Genomic DNA, 26,789 nt, shown 5'->3' on the forward strand with positions numbered 1-26,789 from the left:
ACAGCAACGTCATGCAAGAAACTGGCCAAAAGTGGAAAGCTGCAAGAAGAGGTGAAAAAAACAACAAATAAGATTTTCCAATTATCAGATCTCACAAAACATATAAATTAATCAGGCACTTCCAATCTGTTTTGAAATGGCAGTATTTACTAAAGCAGAAAGAGTGGGCTGCAGAATAAAGAAAACCTAAGTATAACCCCAAACGTAGCTTTTCAGTCAGCACACAAAGATACTGAACACTGAAGGGCAAGTCAAAGCACACAGAAATGAAAAGCTCTGCCACCAAAGTGGAGGCAGAATTCCAGGAACTTAGTGCATTCATTCCACAGAACACAGATAATCTTCACTTTAAACTGGAAAAGTCTTATTCATTGGCTCATTCTGGCCCTTATAACCATCCTACTTCAGAATTAAAAAGACTGTCTTTTGCACTAGAATGGATTTATGCTAAATAAAAGCTGAAGTTCGTGCCTTTAAGAAACCATTCTGAAACACCAGAAGTATAGGTGCTGTTTTACATTTTCCGTCAGTAGAGCAAGTATGATACAGGCAAACAGAGCCAAAGCAACAGATAGAACCTGTTTCACTTAGTACCTTCAGAGAAATGCCTAGAAATTCAGAAGGTTGCACTCACAGAAAAATGACAGTAAGGTTACATTCCTGAGCTAGATAACAGAAAGAGCATAACAAAACTTGCACATTAAACTTCAGTCTTAAAGGTCTGTATGTGAAGTATCTCTACACCAGCACTGAGAATTCTCAAAAGAAACTGCTAGCCAAGCCAAGATCTGTACCATTTCTCTGTGGGTTGTAGGAGTATCAGTCTACTACCTGCAATTATCCTACCTGCAGCTAAATTCCTCAGTATTTACTAATTTTAAAAAATTTCTTGTTTACAAATTCAAAGAAAGATGACAGGCAGTATCAGTCAAAGAGAAGTTCCCAGTGATACAATTTCAGTGCGTTTACCCTCCTGTATTTTTCCAGTGAGAAACAGAACCCACACTGGCCAATAACTAATTCAGATAGTACCTGGCTTGGATAATGTGGAGATAGTCCAGAAAGAAACAGAAGCAATGCAGTTAAATCCTGGTGGCTGAACACAGTAGGATTTCAAACATATAGCAGTTACTTAGTGCTGAACAATCCATTTATTGGTAGGTCATTCAGATTTATTGTAATATATCCAAGCACTTCAGAAGATAAAATAGTCTTCTGAACTTTGCCAACATTTTGTCCAAGAACATTTTAATGTAAAACACTGCACAGCAATGCTAGTAAGGACTGGCAGCTAGAGCTTTAGGGAATGTGATATGTGCAGTCACACAGAGATGCATTCTGTCACACCAAGTGAAGGACAGAAGTGCCATGCCTTAAAAGGCAACCATCTCCAGAGCTGCTTTGTGCCCCTTTATTAAAAAATTCAAATCTCAGACAGCACTTTGAAGAAAAAAATAATATGGTGCTGCTGGCTGGCTGGCTGACAGACACCTGTTCAGCATTCTACATTTCAGGAATCACCAAGATAAAATAATTTTGAAACAGAACCGATTTTCACAAAGGCCTTAGAACCTAAAGAACTGAATTGTACAGAAGCGGGGCCTTCATACTACTTCTCTTTTTGTTATGAGACACGTGTATTTCAGAAAATCTAAACAGAATAATCAATATTTAATTGGAACAAAAAGCCCCAAACCTATGAATTCTCATATGAATTATACCCCCCTCCTTTTTCATTTGAGTTATGTTTACAATTTTAATAGCAATATTCAGTACACATTTGGTGTTAATGGAAACATAACACTAATGGAAAAGATGTGCTAGGGCATGAAAAAACATTTCTCATACCTTAAATTGACACACATACTGTTGATAATTTCATAACTATTCATCCACTTAATAGTTCCACTTATTTTATAACCTTATAGTTACTTCTTTTGATCCTACTGCTTTCTAGTTAGTATGTATTCCAAAAAATTACACAAGGAAATTATTTCATTAGCAAGAGAGTCCATTTTCTTCAGCTTTCATCTTATTTTTGGCAGTGTGAACCACAAGGTGCCATATTAAGAACAAGTGTAGGAGCAGGAACAGAGGTTTTTTTTTATATATATATATAAAATATCTAACAGCCATAAAAAAGCATACACTTGGTGGAAGAATTTTTTTCATGACAGAAATAACAACCTGTAACAAACTTCAGTACAACATATCTGGGTACATCCCACTATCAGCTGATGCAAACAGCCAGAGGAACAAAGCATAGCAAGGATGTTCAAGGATATTGATCATTTTGACATTTCACATGACCTTTAAAGAACAACATACGCACACACAAATACACTCAGTGGCTTCTACATCCATGTGTATATTTTAAAAGTTTAGCTAAAAGTATTTATAGATTTTCCTGGCATTTTTTCCCAGCTAAAAGAAAAAAAATGCCAAAATGCCCATATTCCTGGTCTCTATGGCCTTGTATTTCACTTTTTCTTGTCAAGCAACCAAGCCAGAAACATTGCTGGAAACCACAATTACCTATTGCCTTATCACCTTTGTTTAAGCAGCCAGTTGTGTAGGCATTTGACATGACAAGGAGAACTAATTTCTCTTGGACTAGCTTTTCAGTGATTTATCCTGCTTCATGTAGAACCCAGAGAGACTAATCAACTACTCAATACAGGCTTATCTAAGTAACCAAATAAATATTTCCAGCAAGTATTCTCACTGAAATGAATCAGCAGTTTTCCTATGAAGCAAAACTTTAACAACTTGCACCAACATCTGTCCAGAAAAAAAAAACTTTGAGGTTATTTCAAAAACAAATCTTCTCTTTGTGAAACAGATTTGACAACTCCGGGACAGAACAAATACTACTGGCTTTTATTATTAGCAGAAATACAGTTATACTCCTGCAACCTAGATGATCTTTAAAATATCCTTCTCCAGAAGCACTTCACATCTTTTTGACAAATTCCTTAAAGAAGCTGGAAATCCTTAACAATTTTATGTAATAATTGAGTATTACTTTAAAAGTTAAGAATTTATAAATAACATCTATTGTTACCTTTGTGCTTCCGTAAAAAGTCAATGCTCTTCTGCAGCACAGTGGATTTATCCATCTTCCGAGCATTACCTGGAAGCATGGAACCCAACTCTTTGATAAGTACATTAAACTGATCTCGACGTTTCTTTTCGGACTTGTTTCTAGACACCCTGAAAAGCAAATTAGAAAATGTTTTATAAAAGCTAAGAGACTGTCTTATAAGCTGCATACTACTGCCAAGTTCCTGAAGCAAACAGCTCCTTAAGAATTTCTGCTGTGATAACTGTCACAAAAACACCTACTCTATATCTCAGACAATCTTTTTGAAGAATGGCTTCCTCCTCAAGGAACAGTGCAGCAAAGCCTTTGGAATAAAGTCCTTTTACAAAAACCCTTTTTAAAACACAGATAACTGAACCACAATTATAAATATACAATATACCTGAAAAATCGCAGTAGAAGAAATGCTGTTGAGTAACACATTTATTTGTAAGAGTAACCTTTTTATTGTTTAGAAATCACACTGATAAGTTAAAGTGTACAAGTATAGGACATTTCTTAGCTTTAAGTAACTTTGAAATTTACCTTTTTGCTTTATCTTTGTCATCTTCTTCCACCAGCCCATCAAAAATGCTTCCGTCATTTCTGAAAGAAACAAAAAGAAATAAATGTTGGAGTGGAAATTCCTCTCCTTTGAAGACCAATCACAAAGAAGGAGGAAGGGGAAAGAGCTGACTGTTCACCATCATCATCTCCATTACATTAAGAAAGCAACTGTTTTACTGTGATGTCTCACAAGGATTATCATCAGTAACCTGAAGCTAAGTCTTCTATGTTCTGCTTGCACTTTACTAAAGAAAAAATAAACTTCTGTTTCTGACACAACTCAAAGGATTCTTGGACTGTTTCTCAAAAGCACTTACAGCCCTATACAATCACTTAATTGAACAATGCTTAAATTTGGTTTTCTATCTTCTTGATTACTTGCATTACCTTACCCTTTTGAAAACATGGGAGAGGACATATGGAATTTATTTTTACTTACTGGCAATTTCTATTCCAATTACTGAAAATATATTTTTCTTAAATTCTGAAATACTATTAGTGGACAAGATCTAAGGAATATGCTATACTTCATCCACATATGTAATTTTTAAATACACAATTAATATCAATGTTATACAGCAATTATTTATATTTGCTTCCTCAATAAGTATCACATAATTTTCTTAGCTTGACAACTGTCCATCTACTGCTAAAGACGTGTTAAAAATACCAAAATAAGAATGCGTTTTCTTTTGAAGATGCCTCAGTATCCTTCATACAATTCCTTTGTTTCACTTCCTTTTGCGTTGAAAGTCAAGTCAAAACTGTTCTTCTGTTTTCCAAAACTGCTGTATAATGGACTTTCACATGTTATTTCTCTAACTTCTCCCTGCTTTCAGCCTATTTAGTGCTGTCCATACTGACCTCTGTGCGTCTATCCTGGAATTTCTTATCCTAATATTTACTTCCTTTAAGCCAAGTAATCTTTCTAAAATGCTTACTCACCTCTCTGATTTATAAACCAATTGTACTGTACAGACAATTGTACTGTATATTATGATAAGTAGTGATGTTAGGAAGGTAGTATTTTGTATGCTACTACATTAACATCAAGCTTTTAGAAGCAATACATATATTTAAAAGGCTGAAGTTTCAGTGAGATGCCACACAATTTCATTAGAAGTACTGACAAGTTAGACAAGCATATAAGTTTCACCTTCTGCTTTTATCCTTTTTTTAAATTGTGTTTAACTTGACATAAATTAGATACAATTTTCATTTCCCGAAGTCTCAAAAATGGTAATATACCATTACCATGGTAATACACCACAGGATATTAAGTACAGATGTTCACCTAAGCTGCTAAGAGAGCACAACTCATAGAATCAAGTAGAAAACATACCTCAGCTATTACTTTTCCCTTGAAATAGGTTAACAGGTCACTTTACTATCTACACTAACACTAATCATTTAAATGCATTGGCTTTTCTTAATCAAAAACTGAAGTACTCAAAAAATTAAAAGTTCAAGTAAACGTTCAAAATCAGCTCAACTTGCACAGATGTTGTTCCATGGCTGAAAACAACTAATGCATTTTAAGATTAACCTCAAGCAATTAAAATCACTATTTCCATTGACTACAAAATGACACATCTATGAACTACCAAATTAACTTTGTCAAGAATAACCAAAACCTCACTCATTAATTTTTGCGTAAGGTAACATCTAAATAAATTAACAGTACAAAAAATACTATTAAAGAAAGAACTGAACAGTAATTCTCCCAAAATTCTCCCATATCTGTTAACATACCTGTCTGCAATGGAGCTCATTTTATGGGTGCTTATGGTAAAAAACTTAACATATCACACTTTAGTCTTGTGGTAGACATTTGTACGCCTGCCTGTAAGAGAAGAAAAAATATCAAAATGTGACTGAGGGAAAAAAATGAGTTCTTTGTTAGAGCATACTGACATTTTCATTTGCTCCTAATCCCCCCTCTTCCAACCTTCTGCTCTGCTCTCCTACCTTCTCTAAAGCAGTCTCCATTTCCAGCATAACCTGGGCCTTAACATCTCATTTTACATAACAGAGTTCAAGAGAACATTATCAAAGGCTACAGTAAATAAGTCTGTACTAAACCAGTACAAACCTTTTTATGACTCTGAATTCAATACAGCTTTTAATTTTTATTTTAACTTTTTACTAAAAAACCCTCACAAGTTTGAAGGCTGAACAGATGTTAAATACACTTAGCAGTACATTCTATTTAGAAACAGTGCAAACAAAGTTTTACAACTTGGGATATAGCACAACTATAATCTATTCTTACTGTACTTTTTCTTGAGCACATTTTTATCACAGACATGTGAAAAGATAACAAGAACATACCAATCAGAATATGATCTCTGTACTGTGAGGAATTTAATCTGACCGTTTCTTAAAGCAGTCACTCCTGACAGGAAGTTTTTGGTTTTCCAGATGAGCATTTGACTTTGAGTTAAGAATGTGAACGAAATATTAATAGTGAGAGAAGGAATATAACACAGGTTATGAAAAGGCTAAATTCAAACACCAAACAATAGAATTAAACCTGTTTCTTTCATATGAAAAGTCAGTTTTCAGAGGCTGCTCAAATGGACCAGCAAGATTGTAACAGTGGCAGTGATTAGGGAACAACTGCATGCAGCAAGTTTTATATGAGCTGAACTTGCCGACCTTCCAGAATTTTTAGTAGGCTACAAACTTAATACTAAAAAGGCTATTTATTTCAAAGAAGATGATATTAGTCCATTTAGTGACTCAATATTTTCTGAAAAAGATTTGTTTCTGAGAGTATTAAAATCAGTGGAACTTGCGGTGTCAATACCACAAGAAATACAGCAGCAAATGCCTGATGAGGGAACTCAGGAAGAAGGCTTGTGATTCAACTAAACTCTCTCTGCATCTACAACAGCCACATACTGTGTGCGTTTCTTTCACAAGAAGAGCATTTTCACCACAAAGTTTCATAACTTGAGTGCAGCAGGAAAATAAATGGGAGAGCTGTGCTGCAGCAGAATCTCTTTCAAGGCACATGACAAGGTGTGCTGATGTTTCTGCCCAAATGCCCCACTTCTTCAATGAGCACAGACCACCTTTGCCTTGCCTTCACCCTCCAAAATCTAGTGCTATGAAGACACACGGGCAGCAAACCACTTCTTCCCTCAAGTTCTTCAAAATAACAACTGCATTGGCCATACTGACAAATTAAATTCCTCAAATTAGTTGGCCAAATAACAGAGTTTAGCCATTTGAAAACCAGCCATAAACGGCACAAGAAAAATAAATTATGAGGAAGTTACCTGTTTGAATTTTTGTCAAAACTGTGCAGCAAGAGACAGATTGCTCAGCAGTAAAAGCTGACTATCATAACTGGCATGGAACTAAGTTTGCAATCAAGACAAAATCTATAAACTTGTTTTCATTTAGCTTACATGGTAAGCAGTAATATAGCTATGCACTAATTACACTTGTGTTAATTTTTATACAAAATTGGTATCTAAAATTATTGGCATCAGGAGCAATATGAAATCGTGTAAGACTTTCATATAATCTGCAAAAGAAAAGCACTTGTACAGCTAAATACAAAAAACTTTTACTTGTGACATAACTGACATACTCATTATGCAGAATCAGAATTTAAAAGTCAGTATTTTTCACTTTAACAGAACACTCAATTCCCAGAATTCAACAAAATCATTCATTACAATATATAAATCCTATGCTAGAACAGGCAACCTAGACTTGGTATCCAAGACAAATAGTTTAAATTACTGAAAAGTACAGGAAATGCACTTGTAGTACACTGGTTTCTCATCTTTCAAGGTCTGAACCTTCTGTCTTTGCATCCAAATTTGCAAGACACTGAACACTCTCAGTGCTTATACATGCCAAGGATAAGACTGCAGAGATAATGCCACCAAAACCAGTCAAGCTGAAAATAAACACTAGGTAAATAAAGGACTATTTTCTAAGATCCAAATTCAGTCATGTTCTGGAGAGCAAAAGACACTACTTAACACTGCTACTCAGCCCGTCAGTGCTGATAACTGAATGCCACGGGAATCTTACCAATTTTAAGAACACAGTTTTACCTTTTACGCTTTGGGACTTGTTGAAGTATGAGGTTTAGGGACAAAACCTGGTTCTTGTGAAGAACAATGTGGAGTTAAGAGGTATCCTCTTCCGCAGAAAATAAATTCCGAACTGTCAAAAAATAACAATGGAGAGCTTTAAAATCCATGAGTTTAAAAATTATCTACTTCTTCATTTTTTAATAAAGATAAGCATTTGTTTTAATGCGAGTAATTTTTAAATACAATATTATCCTTATCAAAAATAGCTCAAGTATTTTACTATCTGAATTGACACTGCTTTAAAGTTCTTGATAAGCAGGATATTCTGATACAGTTTTACCTTGGCTTTAAGCTATCATTTTCTGCCTATCTTTAGCCTTGATATCCTTTTCACTTTGGTATCACCAAGTGAAAACATCATTTCAATTTGGTATTACTCGTATCATCTACAGCTTCATATCCACTTACTACATTCAAAGTGTATTTATACCCCGTTGTTTAAACATCTTTTCACTGAAGTTCTTATTAGGGTCTCTTCTGGCTCTGCTACATCTTCTGCTCTCCAAATCTCCAAAATTGTTATTCTCAGGACTCCAGCATGTGCAGAATGCTGCTGCTGTTGACAACTAGCAAAGTTGCCCAGTTGCCCATTGCTTCTCCCTCAAACACAGCCATTAACTCTCTGTTTCAAAACCTACTTCAAAATCAATTCCCAGAATGTATCACAAACTTGCTTCACAACTGCACTTCTTCTAAACAAGAACTGAGCACCGACATAAGTGATTGCCTACTTTCAGTCTCTTTATACCATTACTTTTCATTTACAGTTACTTCCCTTGAACCATGCCGCTTTCCACATTTTCAAGCTACATGAAATCAGGCTTTTTCCCTCATCCCTGTTTCTATCTGCCTTGCTTACTGTTCTTAAAATAAAACAAATTCACCATAATACATACTTCTTCCATTTCTGAAAAATGTTATTTTAAAGTATATTTGAAGTCTAAAAAGGAAGCTGGAATCTACAAATTAAGGTTTTGCTACTTGCAAATGCATTGATGACTTTTATGGAAAACACCAGAATTACCACTTACTTGATTTGAAAAATTAGAGTGCCTTCTGCACCTAAAAGAGGTTCTCAAGTGGTTAAAATACAGATGCAAACATTAACATAGAAAGTTAAAGCATAGCAGAACAATCTGCCAACAGGAGAAAAACAATTACAGCGTGATTCAATGAAGCCACTCGTTCCTGCCTGGCCAAATAACCTGCTGGCCCATTGACCTAGTTTTTTAGGTGTTTACAGCCTCCTCTCCTATTCTGTTTTATTCCATTTGACAAGTGCAAACATTAATAGTGACAAAGAGTCCCATGGAAGTTTGTAACATGAAACCAGTGTTTTTAAGCTGCTTGGAGTGGAACAACTCTGCCAGCTCTCACCCTAACAGAGTTCTGTTAATGATGAAAATTTTAGACCTCTTCTAATGATGAAAATTTTAGACCTCCTCTCTGCAGTATGTAGAGGTGCGTTTCTTTTAAATCACGATTACACACTTCAGATAAACATCACAGGTCTTAATCACAGAACCATCTTTTCTAATGTCAAAAAGGGAGCTCCTACACATATTTCAAGAAGGGATTTTAAGACGAGTAGGAGAGGGATAAGCATGTATCATAAAAGAACACAAGCAAGATTAAGTCAGACTAAAAGAGAAGCAAATCACAGTGGAAAAGCTTTTGTTGCCAAAACCACACAGATCTCTAACTCAGTAGAAATGGCATGCATGTGAAAGCCAGCAGAAAGGTTAAAACGCCTACATGCCAGCACTGGCAGCCACAAGCGTTCAAAGGTCATCATTCTGTCTCCACAACTCATTCTTTTTTTTTTAAAGAATAAATCATATGTGTCTGTTGCTTGACACTATGCATTTTGAACACATTCAGGCATGCTTCCCAGCTTTTCTGTAACCAAGGTGGCTAGAAACTTACTATCTTAAAGGAAGCTGAGGTCCTCAACCAAAAATCTTAGCTGCTGCCATGGATGTGCAAACCATTACTACACAAAATTGCTCAATCTGTTAGAAAAATTACAAAAACAAGCAATTCTGCAAGTTCTGCACTATGATGACTTATCATTCATGGAATAAGTTATTGGGTCCCAAGTCATTGTTTGGCCAAATAAAAAAGGTTCTGAATAAGTTACAGTATAAAAAGTCATAATACAACCTAAGGTAATAAAGTTCACACCATCTGTTAAAAAATTCAATTTTTTTAGACTGAAATAATTTCAGTACCTTCAGTCCAATTTTATTATCAATACTGGAATGCACATTGGTAATATTAAATATTGGAAACAAATTCAAAGATTGAACAAATTATTAAATTACAGGACAGTCTTGCTAATGACAGATGTTCTGTCAGGACTAGACTGGAAAATGAGTGGGACAATGGTGCATGCATTGCCCATATGGAGCCAGTAACTGAAATTGATATGTCTCCAGGACTTCACTGTAATGGTAACACTGACAAATATTTTTGAGGAGGAATAAGTATTGCCCTTATACTGTAAAAAATATTTTTATATAAAAGCCTTTATTTATGTAAAATTTATGTCCTAGCATACAAGTAATACTTATATGATTTTGCAGATTACCACCCTGAGAAATAATGTGAGGCGGCTTGTATTATTAAAACAAATGATTTCACACAAGGATTATCATAGGAAGAACATATGAAGCGATACAGTTTTCCAAACCTACAGTTTCTTCAAACAGAAACTGATTAATTTCTTTAATACAACCTGATTTCTGTGCTATAATCCAATTTTGCCAGGGGAGCAAACTAGTTATTAAAATCATTGAGGATTAGCTGTAGAGAAGATCTTGTTTAAAGAATCAAAGCCACAGCACCCAGTGCTCTGCAGAACTCTTAACACTAATCACCCATCAGGGTAAGAAAGACCAAGAACAGAAACATCACACTGAGCAAACAGCTGAGCAGAACCTGACTCCCAATGTAAGCACAGCGTCAGAAGCCCAGTTCATTATAGAGATTCTGAATATAATTACAAACCTTCCTGATATGCCTTTCAATGAGCTTTGATCATTTGGATAATGAATTTCTGGGGTTTTACTCTACTAGGACATTATACCATAATTAGGGCAAACAGAGATCCAGCCATTATCTCCTGCCCAGAATAGCACATCACTATCACTCATATTTTCCATTTTGCTTTTTGCTTCACTGCATTACCTCCAGCCCAGATATTTTTTTATCTTTCTCTTTTTTGGAGGTGGGGTAGAGGGGAGTCTAAAAATCTCTTGCTCTACAAAACCTCTATGGTTTAGTTTCTCTGCAGGAACCATAGCGTTTTGTAGAGCAAGAGATTTTTAGACAGGTAAACCATAAGCACTTGCTCTCTAATCACATATCATCCGGTCTAATAGAATGAGCAAGCAGGTTCCAAGTCAGTTGCTCCTTTGCTTGCAATGGTATATACACCAGCAGAAAGAAAATTAGGGTAATGACTGATTAATCTTTTCTTGCTAATCAAAGGCTGTCTGTGAAAATACTATGTTTTTAAAACTGACATGTCTCCTTTTTTACCTCAAAAAGAACGGGGCAATTGGAAAAAAAAATCAAAATATAGGGCTAAAAGGAACTTCAAGGAACTCTCATCAAACTTTATAGCTGAACAGGTTATTCCAGCAGCTGGGAATAGTCACATACTCCAAGCTTTCCTCAATCACACCAACAAACCAGTTTTTGGTCCGTGCTTGCACAGAAGACATGACACATCCTAGAAATGTCACTTTCTGAGATAAAATATGCTACAGCAGCAGGTGTTCATCTTCCAGTGCTTCAGAGGACAAACAATGAGAGGGCTGCTTCTAGCATGAATGGATCCCAGATGGCTTTTAATAGGATAATTTGTGAGTGGTCATGAGTAGTCTGCTGTGGATGAGTGGCTTCCTTAGGTCCATCCCCTTTCCAAAGAGTACTCAAGGATATATAGTGGAGAAAGTGCAGTAGAACAGAAGACTGGTGGTGTGGGTTGCCATTACTTGAATGGCAGTCTCATGTCTGCTACTGAAGCACTTTTGGTAAGAGGGTAAGTCCAAGAAGCAGCCGACAGGAGAGATTAAATGCCTATTAGAAGGCCTGTAATGGTACTAGTTAGCGATATCACCAATTTAGTTGAGTTATAACCTTTCAGAGAGTGCATACTATTTGTGTACCATCATACACAGCCCACAGCAGCTACAAGAGGCTACAGATCACCCTGAGTAGCAGAAAACATGACAAGAGAGACAAAGAGAGGTTAAGTTCTTAGAAATGGTTTGTCACACAGATGTGCCCTGGTCTACTCCCTGACAAGGTAATGGACCTAAACAAGCTGCTCAAACTAATATGTTCAAGAGTCACTGCAAATAAAATTTTCATAGAAAAATTAATTACGAGGATGACAGGAAAAGGCAATTCTCTCCTGCATGCTTCACATATCAGACTGTCTCACCATCAAGAGAGAGATTTCTCTAGGACTTGGGACTGAGCACAGTTTGCAATTTCCATTTCTCTAGCTCACAAAAAAAGAAAACACTCCTTTGCTCCAGATCATTTGGGCTGATCTCTGCTTGACCAGCTGTTCTGCAGCCACTCTTCTACCTTTCTCCGCAGTCTGTATCTCTTTCCCCTTACTCAACACAGCTCCCTCCTGATACAGCGCATCTCCCTAATCTTAGCCCAGACTGCAGTGAAGACGCACGTCAGAAAGCTCTAATAAGCCTCAGACCTGGGCTACAGTGATTACACACAGATGGAGTTTGCAGTCCTGAGGGATGTGAATCAGTTGAGCAGTAAAGTTAGGCCTCTGGAGCTAGCCAATACCAACTCCAGGGAAATTGCCCTCAGGGACAAGGGAGAGCAACAGAGCTGGCAGATCTGTAAGGATGTCCTCCAGAGAGCACAAGAACTAATGATCTCCAGGCACAAGAAATCAGGCAAGGAACACAAGAGTGTTGCAAGGATGAGAAGCGACTGCTGGTCAAACTAAACGGCAAGGCCTAAATGCATCCCTCTACTCTGTCCCAGGAAAGGTATCCCAGGAAGAGTAGAGGGATGCAGCCCAGTTGTGAAGGAATGGGATGAGGAAGGCCATGGCAAAGCTGGAGCTGAACTTGACAAGGGATGCAAAGAGTAACATGAACAGGAAAGGAAGGTCAAAGAAAGTGTATACACCCACTAAACAAGGCTGGTAAACTGGTAACAATGGATGAGGAGAAGGCTAAGGTACTCAATAACTTTTTTGTTTTAGTCTTGGTTTGCAATCTCCATCTTAAATGGATGGACTGCAAGACAGAAACTAGAGGAACCAAGTCTCTTCCACTGTAAGAGAAGATCAGATTCATGATCACCTGAGGAAGCTGATTATACGTTAAGTCCATGACACCTGATAGAAGCATCCCGGAGTCCGGAAGGAACTGGTTGATATATTTGCACAGCCATTCTCCATAATATTTGAAAAGTAATGGCAATCAAGCTAAGTTCCAGGTGACTGGAAAAAGGAAAACATTGAAACTATATGATCTTTACAGTGCCTTCCAACATAAACTATTTTATGATACATTTGAACCTGGCCCACACTTGCCAATGTACCCCACAGATCTGGTCTCTGACTCACCAAACTGACTTCTCAAAATATCCTCAGACCTGCCACCTCATCAGGAATTCTCTAGCAATCTGGGCTCTTGGCCTGAGCCTGGCTCCCCTCCAGCTCCCTGGGAGTGACCAGGAAAGCACTCAGCAGGTTGCTAGGTATCTAATAATTGGTTCTTAGCTGTGGGGTACTGAAGCACTTACGAGGCTTTTTTTCCCTCCATCCCATTCTAGGCTGCCTGTATTACCTTTGCCTCCCAAGATTCCACCTAACTACACCTCTAAACACCTGAGGTGTTGTTTACGTGCCTCCATCAAATTGCTAACAAAGATACTAAAAAAAAGTGATACAAATTTTCAGAGTCGTCAGTAAACAGACTCCCCAAATGAGAAAAACAAAAAGGACAATAAGAAATAGTACAAACGCAAGTTCATAAGATAAATTTGAAAGGCAGCATTTAAGAACCTAGCCACCAGAACCAGCTATTATTCTTCTGTAGTCTAATTTAAAATATTTTCTCTGTCATTTGTGTACAGTTACTTACAAGAGGCTCCCTTCCTTCAATAACCAAGCTGTAAGAGTGCATGGCAGAAATAATGTTTGCAAATCATGTGCAACTAGTCTGTACAAAATAAAACAGTGGCTACACGTTAGGAACCCACTTGCTCCCATTTTTTTAAGGCCCCACCCTTCCTTGGCTCTCACTGAAGGTGCACACTCCTTTAGCTCTGGCCACACACTGAAGCAGATTTGTGAAACTGTGTGTTTAAAAGAACACATATATCACACAGTTTTAATAAGAACAAAATAAAAAAGAATGCTTTTAAAAGTGTGGCTCCATCTATCCTTGAAAATTGGCACAGCTAAGAAGCAGTACCCCTCTATAGAGAGCATTAATATCTTAGCTACATCTATCATTCCCGGTTTTAAAAGATGAAGTAAACACAGTACCCTGGGTTAGACTTGAGTATGTGTTGTGTTTCCACATCTAAAATACAATATATATTTCATAATCTAGTCTGGCCTAAAAGTACACCTACTGTCCCTTTAAATGGTGCTCAACACAAAACCAGTACTTCACAACAGGTGCTCAGGTCAAGAGAAGCTAATTACTAACCTGTTAGTGTTACAATTCAAAAAGAAAAACTTTCACATCCCTATGTAAATGTCCATTTCCTTTAATGGAATGCTGGGAAGATAAAACCCGTAGTCAGCTAGCCAGTTGAAGAACAGATCCTAAATTAAAGCTCACTGTGCTGAGGAAAAAAGTGTTATAGATGGTCTAAAACCTGCAGGCTGCTATTTTCTAACACAACCCATATAAACTTAGTACAATTCACAATGAACAAATAAAATCAAGCTTCCTTCTTCCAGCCCTTAGAACTGAGAAGGCAGACAATCAACAAGTTTTTTCCAGCAGTTCAAAAGGTGAAAAAATTCCATATACACATTCTGAAGTTTAAATTCCTATTGAATATTATACGTATCCCGTAAAATTATTTACTACGTACAAATAATTGTTTTTCTACAGAATAAAGTTATCAGACAATAAAAAATCTTCATTTGATGATTTCTAAATATTAACAGAAATTTAAAGAAAATACTTTAAAATACACTATCAAGATATCTACCCTGGAGTTAAAAACACTTTGATATAATTAATCCAATTAAAAATGTGCATATTTATGAAACTGAGCATTATAAATTTTAGATGTTTTGCATCAGACACAAATGTTAGTTTAACAATCATTTTTTGTAAAATGGTATTTCACATTTCCATCAAAGCAAAAATATTATGAAGAATCCTAACAAATCAAACCAAAGAAGAAAAATTTATTAAACATTTAATTCCTATACTGGAAAATGAACATGGTAATTCACCAAGAAATGAGACAGACTAAAGAATCAAACATTGATTTTCCTATACCGCAATAATAAAAGGAAATAATAACAGATACGGAAGGTCAACTACTTTTTGAAAACTGTCCTGGAGAAAATTAACTTTCAATTTCAACAGACATAATTATTACACATTCAAAGCAAGATAACACCAAGGAAATTCTTCTTCCATTCCATGAAAATTTTCTGGTTTGTGTTGATATAAATGCAGGCTTAAGTTTAGAAGTTGTTATTATTACTGCAACACTCCTGTGTATTTCCTGGTTACACTCGAAAAATGACAGCAGTTTTTTATTCATTCATGCAGGCCTCCTGCCCCTTTGTCCGATCTTGCTCACTGTTCTTGAGCCTTAAAGGAGTTATGCTTGCCTTAAAGGAGTCATGTTTGAATACCAGCCAGCTCTCCAGGACTCCTGTTCCCATGGGATTATCCCAAGAAGATCCCTGAAGTCCGTGGCTGTAATCTTACTTGCTGCCCTGCTTCATCCTTGCCCTTTACAGTCCATAAAGGACACAGTTTATGAGTCTTAAGTTAGTTTTAAGGGTCATCAAATTATTTTATATAACGAACTTACTCCTTTAAGATACAATTAACTAGCACATCCAGAAACATCTTAACGCTTCTTAAGTTATACCCACATGAAAAAGTGATGGGAGGGGTCAGAGGGGAACTGGCACACCAGTTCCAGACAACTAAAAAAAAATGCCAGACAACTATACAAAATGAACTCAAGGGATTTTTGTAGGTGGTTTTGTTTTGTTGGGTTTTTTTTTTTTTTTGCTTGTTTTGTTTTGCCCTCTTTTCTTGGCTGGTTTTCTCTATATAGGAGACAAAGATTCATTCCTAACTCATGGTCAGGGTATTTACCTAGAATGTGGGAGAAGTAAGACTAAGTACTTCCTCTGAATCTGTCCACAGATTAAGAATTACCACATGAAAGATAGCAAGAGCAATACCCACAGACCACACAGGTAACTACACGGCTACAGAGACCAAGCACTTCACACCCTATAAGCACTTTTACCAATCTCCTTGATCAAGCCAGAAGTTTGTGTAATGTTAGCCTTTGATCATTTCTCTGGCCACATTAAATTTCCTCTCTTCAGCTATCATTAATACGTGATCACTCAACAGAGGCTAAAAATGGTCCAGCCCCAAACTAACCCAAATATTGTTTCATTCAGCTAAATCAACTACATTTGTTTCACCATATGACTGCTCAAAAGCTGTATTGGTACAGAGGAAGGGGAAGCAGCAAATCACCAGGTTAGACATCTTTTGGCAAAAGTGGAATTTCATGCTGACGTACATCATGTGTTAAATCACAACCAGAGAGCAAAATTAGGAAAAACAAGATTCAAATTTGTGCTCAAAGAAATGAGCACTGTAGTTACTACCTGAGAAGCCTGCATCATATTTAAAGGTCACATCTTTAATCTCCCATGCGCTGCTGCCTCTCACATGACAATCCATGAGAAATTAAACTTCTGGGTAGAATGCAACTTATTCTTATATAGTGATCCAGACTCACAGGTCAGCTTCTGGATATGAAAATAAAACCAGAACTCAGCCTTACAGTCAGTGGGAATCTCAAGCAAAATGTAAATATATATACTTGATGTGTTGCTTAGTTATCAACCTATTTATCAAACAGCACGTTAATTAGCATGAACTTGGATGGTTTTAGGATGATCCTCAGTACAGATACTTGTACAAGGGTATTCCTCTAAATTAATAATCTGAAACTAAAAGAATTTGATCAATGGTTTATATCAACAGTAGCTTTTTGTAACACAATTGTGCAGGTATACCAAATGGACATAATTTTTTTTTTTTAATTCACTACAGTTGCTAACAGCAACACCCAAGAACATATGACAGGTGTTTTAGAAAGCCAGTATTTTATTTGAAACTTAATTATCTGTATCACATAGAAATGCATACATGTAAGTAAAACAGTCCTAAAAATATTTAGTGCTAGTCACCACTTTACTTTTTACAAGTTGATTGCACAATCCATGATCTGTGCAGCTGTGGAAGTGCTTCTGGTTCCTAAATTTCCCAGCATGGGTGACTCATGCACAGCTAAATTATTCTGTAAAGCTCTTGTGAAGAGTGGACTGTTTGCCTGCCTGAAAAATGGAGTAGGCAGTGTAACTCACTGGAAAGCATCTTCAAAATTAAATAAGTGAGACTTCACATTTCCATAAAATGAGACAGTTGGAAAATTTTAAGCTACAACACTGAAGTGCAGTCCAAGTAAAAAATTACCAGACAAGCAGCTCCTCCTCCCTACCTCCACCCACCACTTTCCCCAGAAGTCCTGCACATCATTTTGCAGACCACAAAGTGGTAACAAAAGGAAAACTAATGAGGTAGCTGAAAAAGGGACAAAACAAAATACAGGAAGCACTAGCGGATGGTCATTTCAGTGTATTTCCACTGTAAAAGAAGAGCAGGTTTGGGACCACTTGATGAAACTGCTATGGGACCTGATGAGATGATGTTGCCATGCCACTCTCTATCATATCTGAAAAGCCATGGCAGTCACACAAAAACCCTGTTGACTGGAAAAACAGAAACATCAGTCCTATTTTTTTTAGAAAGCAAGAAATGAAGATCTGGGGAACACAGAACAATGAGTCTCATCTCTGTGTCTGGAAAGATCATGGAAGCAATTTTAAGGCACATACAACACAAGCAGGTGATCAGAGACAGCCAGCACAGCTTTACTAAGGGCAAATTGTGCCTGACCAATCTGGTGGCCTCCTATGATGGAGCAACAGCTGACAAGGTGAGGACCAACCAATGTCATCTAAGTAGACTTCTGTAAGAGTTTGATGTGGTCCCACACAAGACCCTTTTCACTACATTGGAGAGACACAAGTTTAAATAGTGGATTATTGGAGGGAAAACTAACTGGATGGATGGACACAGCCAGAGAGCTGTGGTCAATGACTATGTCCAGATCAAGGCCAGTGACAAGGGGTGACTATCCAGCTCTCAGATCCAAAACACAAGAAAGACATGGACCTATTAGAGCAGGCCCAAAGGAGGCCACAAAGATGATCAGAAGACTGGAGCACCTCTCCTATGGAAGACAGGCTGAGAGAGATGAGGTTCTCCAGCCTAAAGCAGAGACGGCTCCACAGAAACCTCACTGCAGCCTTCCAGTACTTGAAGGGGGCTTCTAAGAAAGAGGGAGAGCAACTTTTTACACAAGCAGACACAGAACAAGGAGCAACAGTTTAAAACTAAAAGAGCAAAGATTTAAATTAGATGTTTGGAAGAAATTCTTGATTCAGAAGGTGTTGAACCACTGGAACAGGTTTTCCAGAAAAGCTGTGGATGGTCTGTGCCTGGAAGTGCTCAAAGCCAGGTTAGATGTGACCCTGAGCAACCTGATCAGGTGAATGGCATTCCCTATTCATGGGGGAGCAGGACTGGAACTAGATGATTTCCAAGGTCTCTTCCAAACCAAGCCTATGATTCTATCCAAAAAATATGTGGCAAAACATACGTCTGTATTAGCATGTTAACTATTATATTCCTACAGCTAACAAGCTTTAACAGAAGTAAAGAACTATTTTCTAGAATTACAGTAGTGTCTGCCAGATCCTTCAGTTTATCCCTCAATACAACTACCTGTTACTGAAAAAACAAACTTATACTGTAAAAAGATCCTCAACACTATACTTGCAGAATTCCAGATTTTAATTTCACTAAAGAAAACACTGGAGTTACTCTTTTGTCAGAACTTTAAACAGAAGAATCTGGGCTCAACTGGAATTACAGTGATTGCAAGACTTGAGATAAAGGACAAGTATTTCATATACAAAACCTTAAAAGGGAAAGGGGACACCCCCCCTCAAAAAACAAACAAACAAACAAATCCAACAAACCAAACCAACATAACACAACTCCCAAAAAAGCAACAAACCAGAAGAGCTTCACAATTGATACAAAGAGGAAATAACTCTTGTTTTGGCTGAAGAACAAATAAAACTAAGACAAAAACAAGTTTGATTTTATTTTCCCTATAAACTTTTGGCACTCAGTAACCACTTTGGGTATAGATGCTAAGTATCTTTTTGCTACCCTGCTACAAGCAAAAATCAAAGGAAATGGAACCAGCCAGCATCTAGTCATATTGGACTTGTTCAGGTAAAAAATATGACACATTATTGAAGCAAAAGACAATAGTGCTGCATGAACTAAAAAGAAACAGCAATGCAGCAATATGAAAAAATTATATAAAATCAACTCTAAATTTAATTTAATTTTACTGTCATCATTTTGCATATATTCTTATAAGGAAATAAAGGAAGAGTACTTTACTTAATTCAAATATTAGAGCACTGAAGACAACTGAATTTCTGATTGTTCAGGAAACAAAGCTCAAAGAAAAATTATAGTTGAAAGTAACACTAACATTTAACATTTTTAAGTCTGTGTTTCTAAAACATTATCTATTTATGTAGATAATTAATTTTCTCACTTTTTCTTCATTCTCCTGAGCAGTAGAAGCATGCACTCCCTCCTCTGAAACTTTCAGAGCTTGTGCTAAGCTATGTCCTGAAAACCTACTGAAATCACCTTCTGAGAGTCACCAGAGAAACAGCAAAAGACAAGTAACAAATTCCTTCGTCTCATATATCAGTATCATCTTCAAAATAGTGGCTCCAGTCAATTTAATTGTAAATTAAGTTGATTAATTATGATGAGAATATTACTCTTCAGTCACAGGGAATTTTTATAATGAAGGCTTTTAATACATTGCAAACTAATTCAATGCTCATAGCAAAATTCTGTCATGTGTCTCCCATTCCTTCAAAAATATTTTAAGATCATGATATCGACTGAAAAACACAATGTATCAGGAAATTCTACACCAAGCTCTTAAAAACTTTGCAGCTACAATATTTAAGAATTTTCAGGATTAGATTAAGGGTGGGGAAAAGGTCACAAACTCAGCAACTTTTTGTATTTTGGAGATTCTATCCTGACACCCCACATAAACCCTACAAAGTTTCAAGTAAGTCCTCAAAGTTATTTCTGTGAGAGCTACTAGTCCTTTTAACCATCTATAATATCCAACAAAAAAAGCATATCAACTACTTAAGACCACACTTGCTACATTTGTGTAACTTTAATCTCCCTTCCTCAATTTTTTAATTTTTATCCTCTGCAATTCCCAAATTTTTCTTTCACAGAACATTATTTCTGCGTACCAAGATACTTGTTTCTGACTGCTTACTTTCCGCCCCTCAAAGTCATCTCTGCACTCTTGAGATCCCAGCATTAAGGAACATTCCCTGTCTGACCATTCAGGAGTCACTCTGGCAGTCACTCTCACCATCAGAGACTTTCCCTGCTGGGATCGAGGCCCCTTCACCATGGGTGGTTCTATCCCTCATACAGCTCTTTGCTCAATTAACAAAACCTGATCATCCAGCACTTAAGACCCTAAAAGCAGCACTAAGAAATATTTACAAAAGTATTATAGCTATTTAATATATCAGTTATCAAAAACCAAAATTACAATTAGGTTTAATTTAATTCCCTTCTGCTCACCACATTGTGAGAATGGTTTTAAAGACATAGGATCTTGCTAGTGGCCTATGAAGCAATGGTACTGAGGAATGGGATACCAAAAGTTATCAATATTCACAAGAAATCCTGAAACTAATATGAATTTTACGTTCAGTCCATGTGCTAACAGGGTAATGAAAACAGCTGTATTGTATTGAAGCACACACTAAAGCTTGAAACAGTTTACTAAACTCACTAAAAAATACACAGAGCACTTCCACATAACAGTGAAATATTCTTAAGGCAAGATTACATAATGAGGTAGGCTTCAGAACTTACTGGCTTACAACTCACATTTTGACTCTCAACCTTTTTTCCTCATTTTAAATTGAGGCTCACATCTCAATTTTGAACAAATTAAATAATACTGCAAATAGCTGTTTTTATTAAAGTCAGTGATTTTTTTCAGACAGTTTCAAAATGCTGTTGCTACTTATACTGTTACAAGCTTAATAGTTTCAGGTGGATTTGAATGATTATATTAAAAGACTGTAGGGTTAAACATCCCTATCAACAGAAATTTATTTGAATGTTGGAAATTTTCTGGAAAAAATGCTCAAAGCCAAAGTCGAGATTCTGCAAAGACCTAATAAACAAGAAACATAGCTTAATTTAGTACTAATTACAGGCTTAGATATGTGAGATATTATACTACAGTTAAGCATGCAGAAATCTTGGGAAACTCTGAACTTAAAATTTAACAGGGCAGATGGAGAGTACTCTTTCAACTGCTATTTCAAGATAAAACTATTTAACACCAGCACCTAAATATTACTCAGATTTTCAACACCTTAACAACTGAGGAATTCATTCCAGGCCAAAAAATCTGTCATGATTCATGACAGCTAAAACACAAAAAAGAGTAATAACTGCAAAAACTTGCAAAGACCATCTCTTTTTCATTTTTTGTCTTGCTGTTACTTAATGACTGCCATAAAACACTGGTCTTGGGGTTTTATCAATGCGGATGAGCAGCTCAAGCTAATCATTTGGCATGGGAAGCATACGTATTTTCAAATTCTATATAAAAATTATAAAATGAAAGGAATCAGAAGACTCCTCTGTTTAACAGTTTAAAAATATAAGCAAACTAATCCATCAGAAAATCCATCAGAATTATAAAAGGCAGTTATGATTTAGTCATTTGAACCACTGTCATTTATAATATTTATGTGCTTCATAGACACAGTTTATATTCCAAAAATAGAAAAAAAGTATTTCTGGCACTTCAAAATTTTTCTAAATCAGCAACCAAACTCATGGCTGGACTTGCAGTGAACACTCTTAGTGGTTCACTGCCCTCATCTACTGACCTATAACCAAAGTGAACAAGTATGGCTCTGTCCCAATTAGAAAGTAATCTGAAACCGTAGAAATGGATCAGTAGATCAAAGCAGCTGGTCCTGACACTCCTATTCTAGCTGTTGAAGAGGGTTTATTTTGGATTAGATTTCATCTGGTCTCCAGAAGCAAACATCACTATCACATGGACCATTCAAATTTTTCCAGGAATTTCATGATTGATGCAGAACTCCATGTCCCTAGTAGAGAGAGAACAGTACTCTGCACCTACAGCATAACTCACAGACTAGTCTTCTGAGAAAGGAATGTAGTTCAAACACACTGAGCCAAGCAAGTGGTAAGGGGAGACAACAGTGAGATTTTCTCCAAAGCAGTTTTAATAATCCAAATCACAATTGTAATGTATACATTGGAGTTATACTGCACCTTTTCAAACCAAACTAATCAAAAGACATGTCACGTCACAAACAGACTACTTGATGGCAGTGAAAGACTTCAGAAAAATTCCTCACAATTGAAAACCAAAATCATGATGAAAGACCATTTAATGGCTTCCACAAAAAATTTATCTCCTCAATGCCAGAATTCAGCAGAAGACATAAATCTAGGTATCCCTACTCCTTAGGCTTCATTTCTCTTTTCTTTGCTTATTTACTTCATCTTTTATGTCCTGTTTTCTCACTTCAAATATTTTACTTGGCTTCTTGTTTCTACCTTATTTCTTTCAGCCTTTCTCGCATTTATTTATTCATTTCCTCCTATTACCTGTGCTATTAAATACAGTGAGGGAAAAGTAAATATTCTTGCATCTCTGAACTTTTAGACAGAAAAGTTGCTTTCTTCCTGGAAATTCAGATAGTATAGTCTGAGACAGGTTTGTAAGCACTACTACTGTGATTTAACTTGCCCTAACTCAAACAAAATCTAAAAGGGGTAAAGATGATCATGGGCTTACTGCAATAACTCAGACTGATCTCTAAATCCTGTGTTAACCATCTATGGGAATGAGAAAAATCAGATTAATGACACAGGAATATTAGTCTATCATAAGACTGAAATTAGCCTGGTTCTAAACATCATCTCAGAGAACAGCCCCAGGAACAAAGAAATACTAAGGGAAGCTAATCAAGGAATCTATGGAATGCAAGAACTTTATTAAAGAAATACTAGATAAAATACATTTGGTGTATACACAGCTTTTTACCTTAGATGTAAAGCCAGGAGTATATTGCTTAATCTCTGCTCTTTATTTTCTGGGATATGTAATTTATGTAATATTTTAATCCTCTAGATTTTAGGTGATATGCCAGAGTTTCTCCTGGAACTGTAAATTAAAAATAGGATTTTTTTAACCTTTTTTTTCCCACATACAATTAATTCATTAGTTGCTTAGAATAACCAAATTATTTAGACTCACCTAGTTTCACTGGTGTTCAGTATACAAGATCCAAATAAATTTCCAGAAGATTTCGCAAATGAAAGAATGGGCTTCACTCTACATTTGCTATATTAGATGAAAACAAAAAAATCAGATCTCTTTAGAACAATTCTTAAAGAAAATCTGCATTTTAAGAAAGACAACACTATATAAATTTTCATATGTACATAATCTGAAAGTTTTAAGTATATTATATTGCCTTTCCATTTCAGAACAAATATGGTCTTCATGTTTTAAAAATGTTACTTGAAAAGCAGTATCAAAGATGCACAATTTACAGAGGTTTTCAGGATGCTAAAAAAGAAGTATTTCATACCTTTTGACCACACACACCTGCGCTGTCCAAAAAGATCAATTTTATTATGATAAAATATTGATCTCGTGAATATTAGAGTAGCAATAAAGAGAAAAAACAAAGAATAGAGAAAAACTGAAAGAAAAAATTGACAACAGTTATGGAAATATACTGCTGAAGCAGAATTTGAAGGATCAAATTAACTGCACATGCATGATAATGTTAAGGAAAAGCACAAAGAGTGCAGAAGAAAATCATCTTACTCAGTGTTAGTATCTGACATTACAATGGAGGCAAGGAGATTAGACCTGTTTACTTCTCACAGTCCAGTCAGAACATGCTCAGTAGCCCTGTCTGCTTATGACTAAAAGGATTTGGAACATATCTACCTCATCTGATTTGGACAGATGAAATGGATTTAGGAAATTCATTGAACTGGCACAAAACATATTTTCAGAAATCTATCATGCTGCCTAATGTAAGTGGGACAGCAGAAAAAATATTGCAGCATAACAATTTGTTTCTCCTAAAACCTTCAGTGTTTGCTCCAGCATATGCAGGTGCTTTACTTTTCCAGTGGCAAGATTTTTATTGCATTTTGCATCAAGAAAACAGTATGTTCTTCCTTCTAAACTTATTCTCAGTCACAACCTGATGTTTGGTCGAATTTTAGGTGAAGGAGACATATAACAGAAATTTAAGTCTTAGTAAATTATAAGCAACTAAAACCAGGGTTCTGGAACAGTAAGTGTCAAGCATCATTAACTACAAGTACTGGTGCCTCTGATTCCATTCATGACCATACTTCATGACCAAGCACCTCTGATGCATTATAAGCCACTAGGAATAACGGAAGGCTTTCTGGCAGCAAGACAAAATAATCCCATTTCAGCAAGATTGGCTCAATGTCAGTTCTATACACAAAGATCAATTGATTGGGTTTTTTTTCCCCAGTATAAAAGTGTATGTTTTGACCCAGTCAAAAAAACAACAGAACATCTGAAAAATAACACCTACTTAGAAAGAGAAAACATAGCAACACATACATGAAGTCTACAGAGGGCCATGGCCATGATCCTCATGATACACTGAATCAAAATCCCTTTGTTGCTCAAAAGTTGAACCATAAATAAAATACCCTGCTGTTCTGTGCTTCTCTCTGTGTAATACACAAAGCAATCAGCAACCTAATTGCAAGCTACAACATGGACAAATCTTGCAAAGATGAAAATCTGTACCTCCCAGCCCATCCTCAGCTGGACAGTACACAGTGTCCAATCAAGGAAGCAGGGAGAAGCAACCTTTCATAAATAAGGTGACATGTGAACAGACATAGTGGTACTTGAACCCATTAAGATGCATTTTTCTGCTATATCCTTACATGAATGGGTATTAAGTCACCTCAATAAGAGCATATACCAAAAAATAAAAATCCAAAACAAAACAAACACCCCACACAAAAAATCCAAACAAACAAACAAAAAAACACTCAGAAAAGCAGTGAGCATGGCAGTATATATGCTCATTCACTGCAACACATCCCTGGGAGAGATATTATTTAATCTCCAGAAACCACATGCCAAATTAGCATGCTGCATTGCTGAGGACAGTGCCTTCATACAGTCTGGGCTTTTTCTTCCTTCTAGTTTCCAAGGCAGCTCAGGTATAGTTCAGTTGTTTCATTCCATGCTACAGTGTACAAGATAAAAGCTTATAAAAAGCTTATTTGAAGTTCATTCTTGCCCACACACACCATTAATTTGAATCTCAAATTGAAGTGGAATGTGTACCTTGCCTGAGGTTGAAAAAGTGTTGTTTCTGTTTAAAGCATTACTTTCTTCTAGTAGCAATAATATCTACATACTTACCTAAATTACCTAGAAATACATTGTTCCTTGTAGAGTGGGTGGGTCGCATTAGTAGTTCAAATGTGATGTCATCTGAGTAAAAGTATTCTTTGGCACGGTCTTCTGAAAAACAACAAAAAAACCCATAGTTTAATGCAAATTAATCTGTTTGAAAATCTTTTTGTGGATGAGCCCTTGATTATTCTGTTTTCACTCCTGCTGTTTCAGTAATTTCATATGCATCCTTAAATTGTAAAAATATTGCTTTCTAATTTTTCTATTCAACAGAATGATGTAAATACTTGTGAAGGAGAACTTCCAACATTGCATATCACCTTTTACAGAGCTCTGGCACTGTCTGAAATCCAAACCCGTGAGACAAATGCAATTGCCCAATGGTAACATGAAATTTACAGATGTAACAATGTCTACAAAACATTAATATTACAACTATTGCATTGGATTGTATTATGACCTTGCAGAACATTAATAATATATACACTATTCAAACTTCTGGAAAGAAACTGCATCAATAAAATCTTAACTGTGTGTACTATGGTTCAAACAGGACACATGAATACCTCAGAACACTACCTGAAACGCCCAGAAAACATGGCACGCAACAGCACAAGACTCCTCTCACTGATCAAACTCCCCTCACTAATCAAACTCTCCTCACTAATATAAAATCAATTTCATTAAGATGTCCTGAGCAAAAGCTAACTATGCAACAGATTTTTATACATTAACCCTCTACTTATTCAATGAAGAAAGTGCTCCCCACCTGCTACAGATCATCAATTCTCTATTCCTACACACCATGCTGTATTTTAACATGCACCAACCTGGTAATACCATCTAACTGATGATAATCGTGCTGGAAAAATCTACTCCTACTGACCCACTATTGCTAATTTCTATTCAGCACTCCCATGTGGTGAAGCATATCCTTTAAGGCATACTAAATCTATTCCCTTCCATTGTATGCAAGGATTATATCCTTTGATATAAAATAACCAAAACAAAGTAACTTCTAAACCCCCGTTCTTTACCCC

The 26,789-nt window shown here is 36.3% G+C and overlaps 1 protein-coding gene across 14 annotated transcripts in view; it reads right to left on the bottom strand.

Moving 5' to 3' along the window:
- CLOCK (clock circadian regulator) overlaps positions 1–26,789 on the bottom strand; it is a 60,388-nt gene that overhangs the window by 24,178 nt on the left and 9,421 nt on the right. For 3 of the 14 annotated variants that reach the window (XM_072928180.1, XM_030271101.4, XM_030271092.4), the window contains exons 2-7: positions 25,756–25,857; positions 23,572–23,658; positions 7,726–7,837; positions 5,402–5,492; positions 3,629–3,688; positions 3,065–3,213 (exon numbers count right to left, since the gene is read on the bottom strand). In XM_072928180.1, the coding sequence (XP_072784281.1) occupies positions 3,065–3,213; positions 3,629–3,688; positions 5,402–5,421 (229 nt within the window). In that variant the 5' untranslated portion in view covers positions 5,422–5,492; positions 7,726–7,837; positions 23,572–23,658; positions 25,756–25,857. Of the gene's footprint in view, positions 1–3,064; positions 3,214–3,628; positions 3,689–5,401; positions 5,493–7,725; positions 7,838–16,657; positions 16,802–23,358; positions 23,479–23,571; positions 23,659–25,755; positions 25,858–26,789 lie in introns of all 14 variants that reach the window. The other 11 variants (XM_072928176.1, XM_072928178.1, XM_072928177.1 and 8 more) reach the window with 11 other exon arrangements.

Source organism: Taeniopygia guttata, chromosome 4, assembly GCF_048771995.1.
Source record: "Taeniopygia guttata chromosome 4, bTaeGut7.mat, whole genome shotgun sequence".
In the NCBI taxonomy this organism is placed as follows: Eukaryota; Metazoa; Chordata; class Aves; order Passeriformes; family Estrildidae; genus Taeniopygia; species Taeniopygia guttata.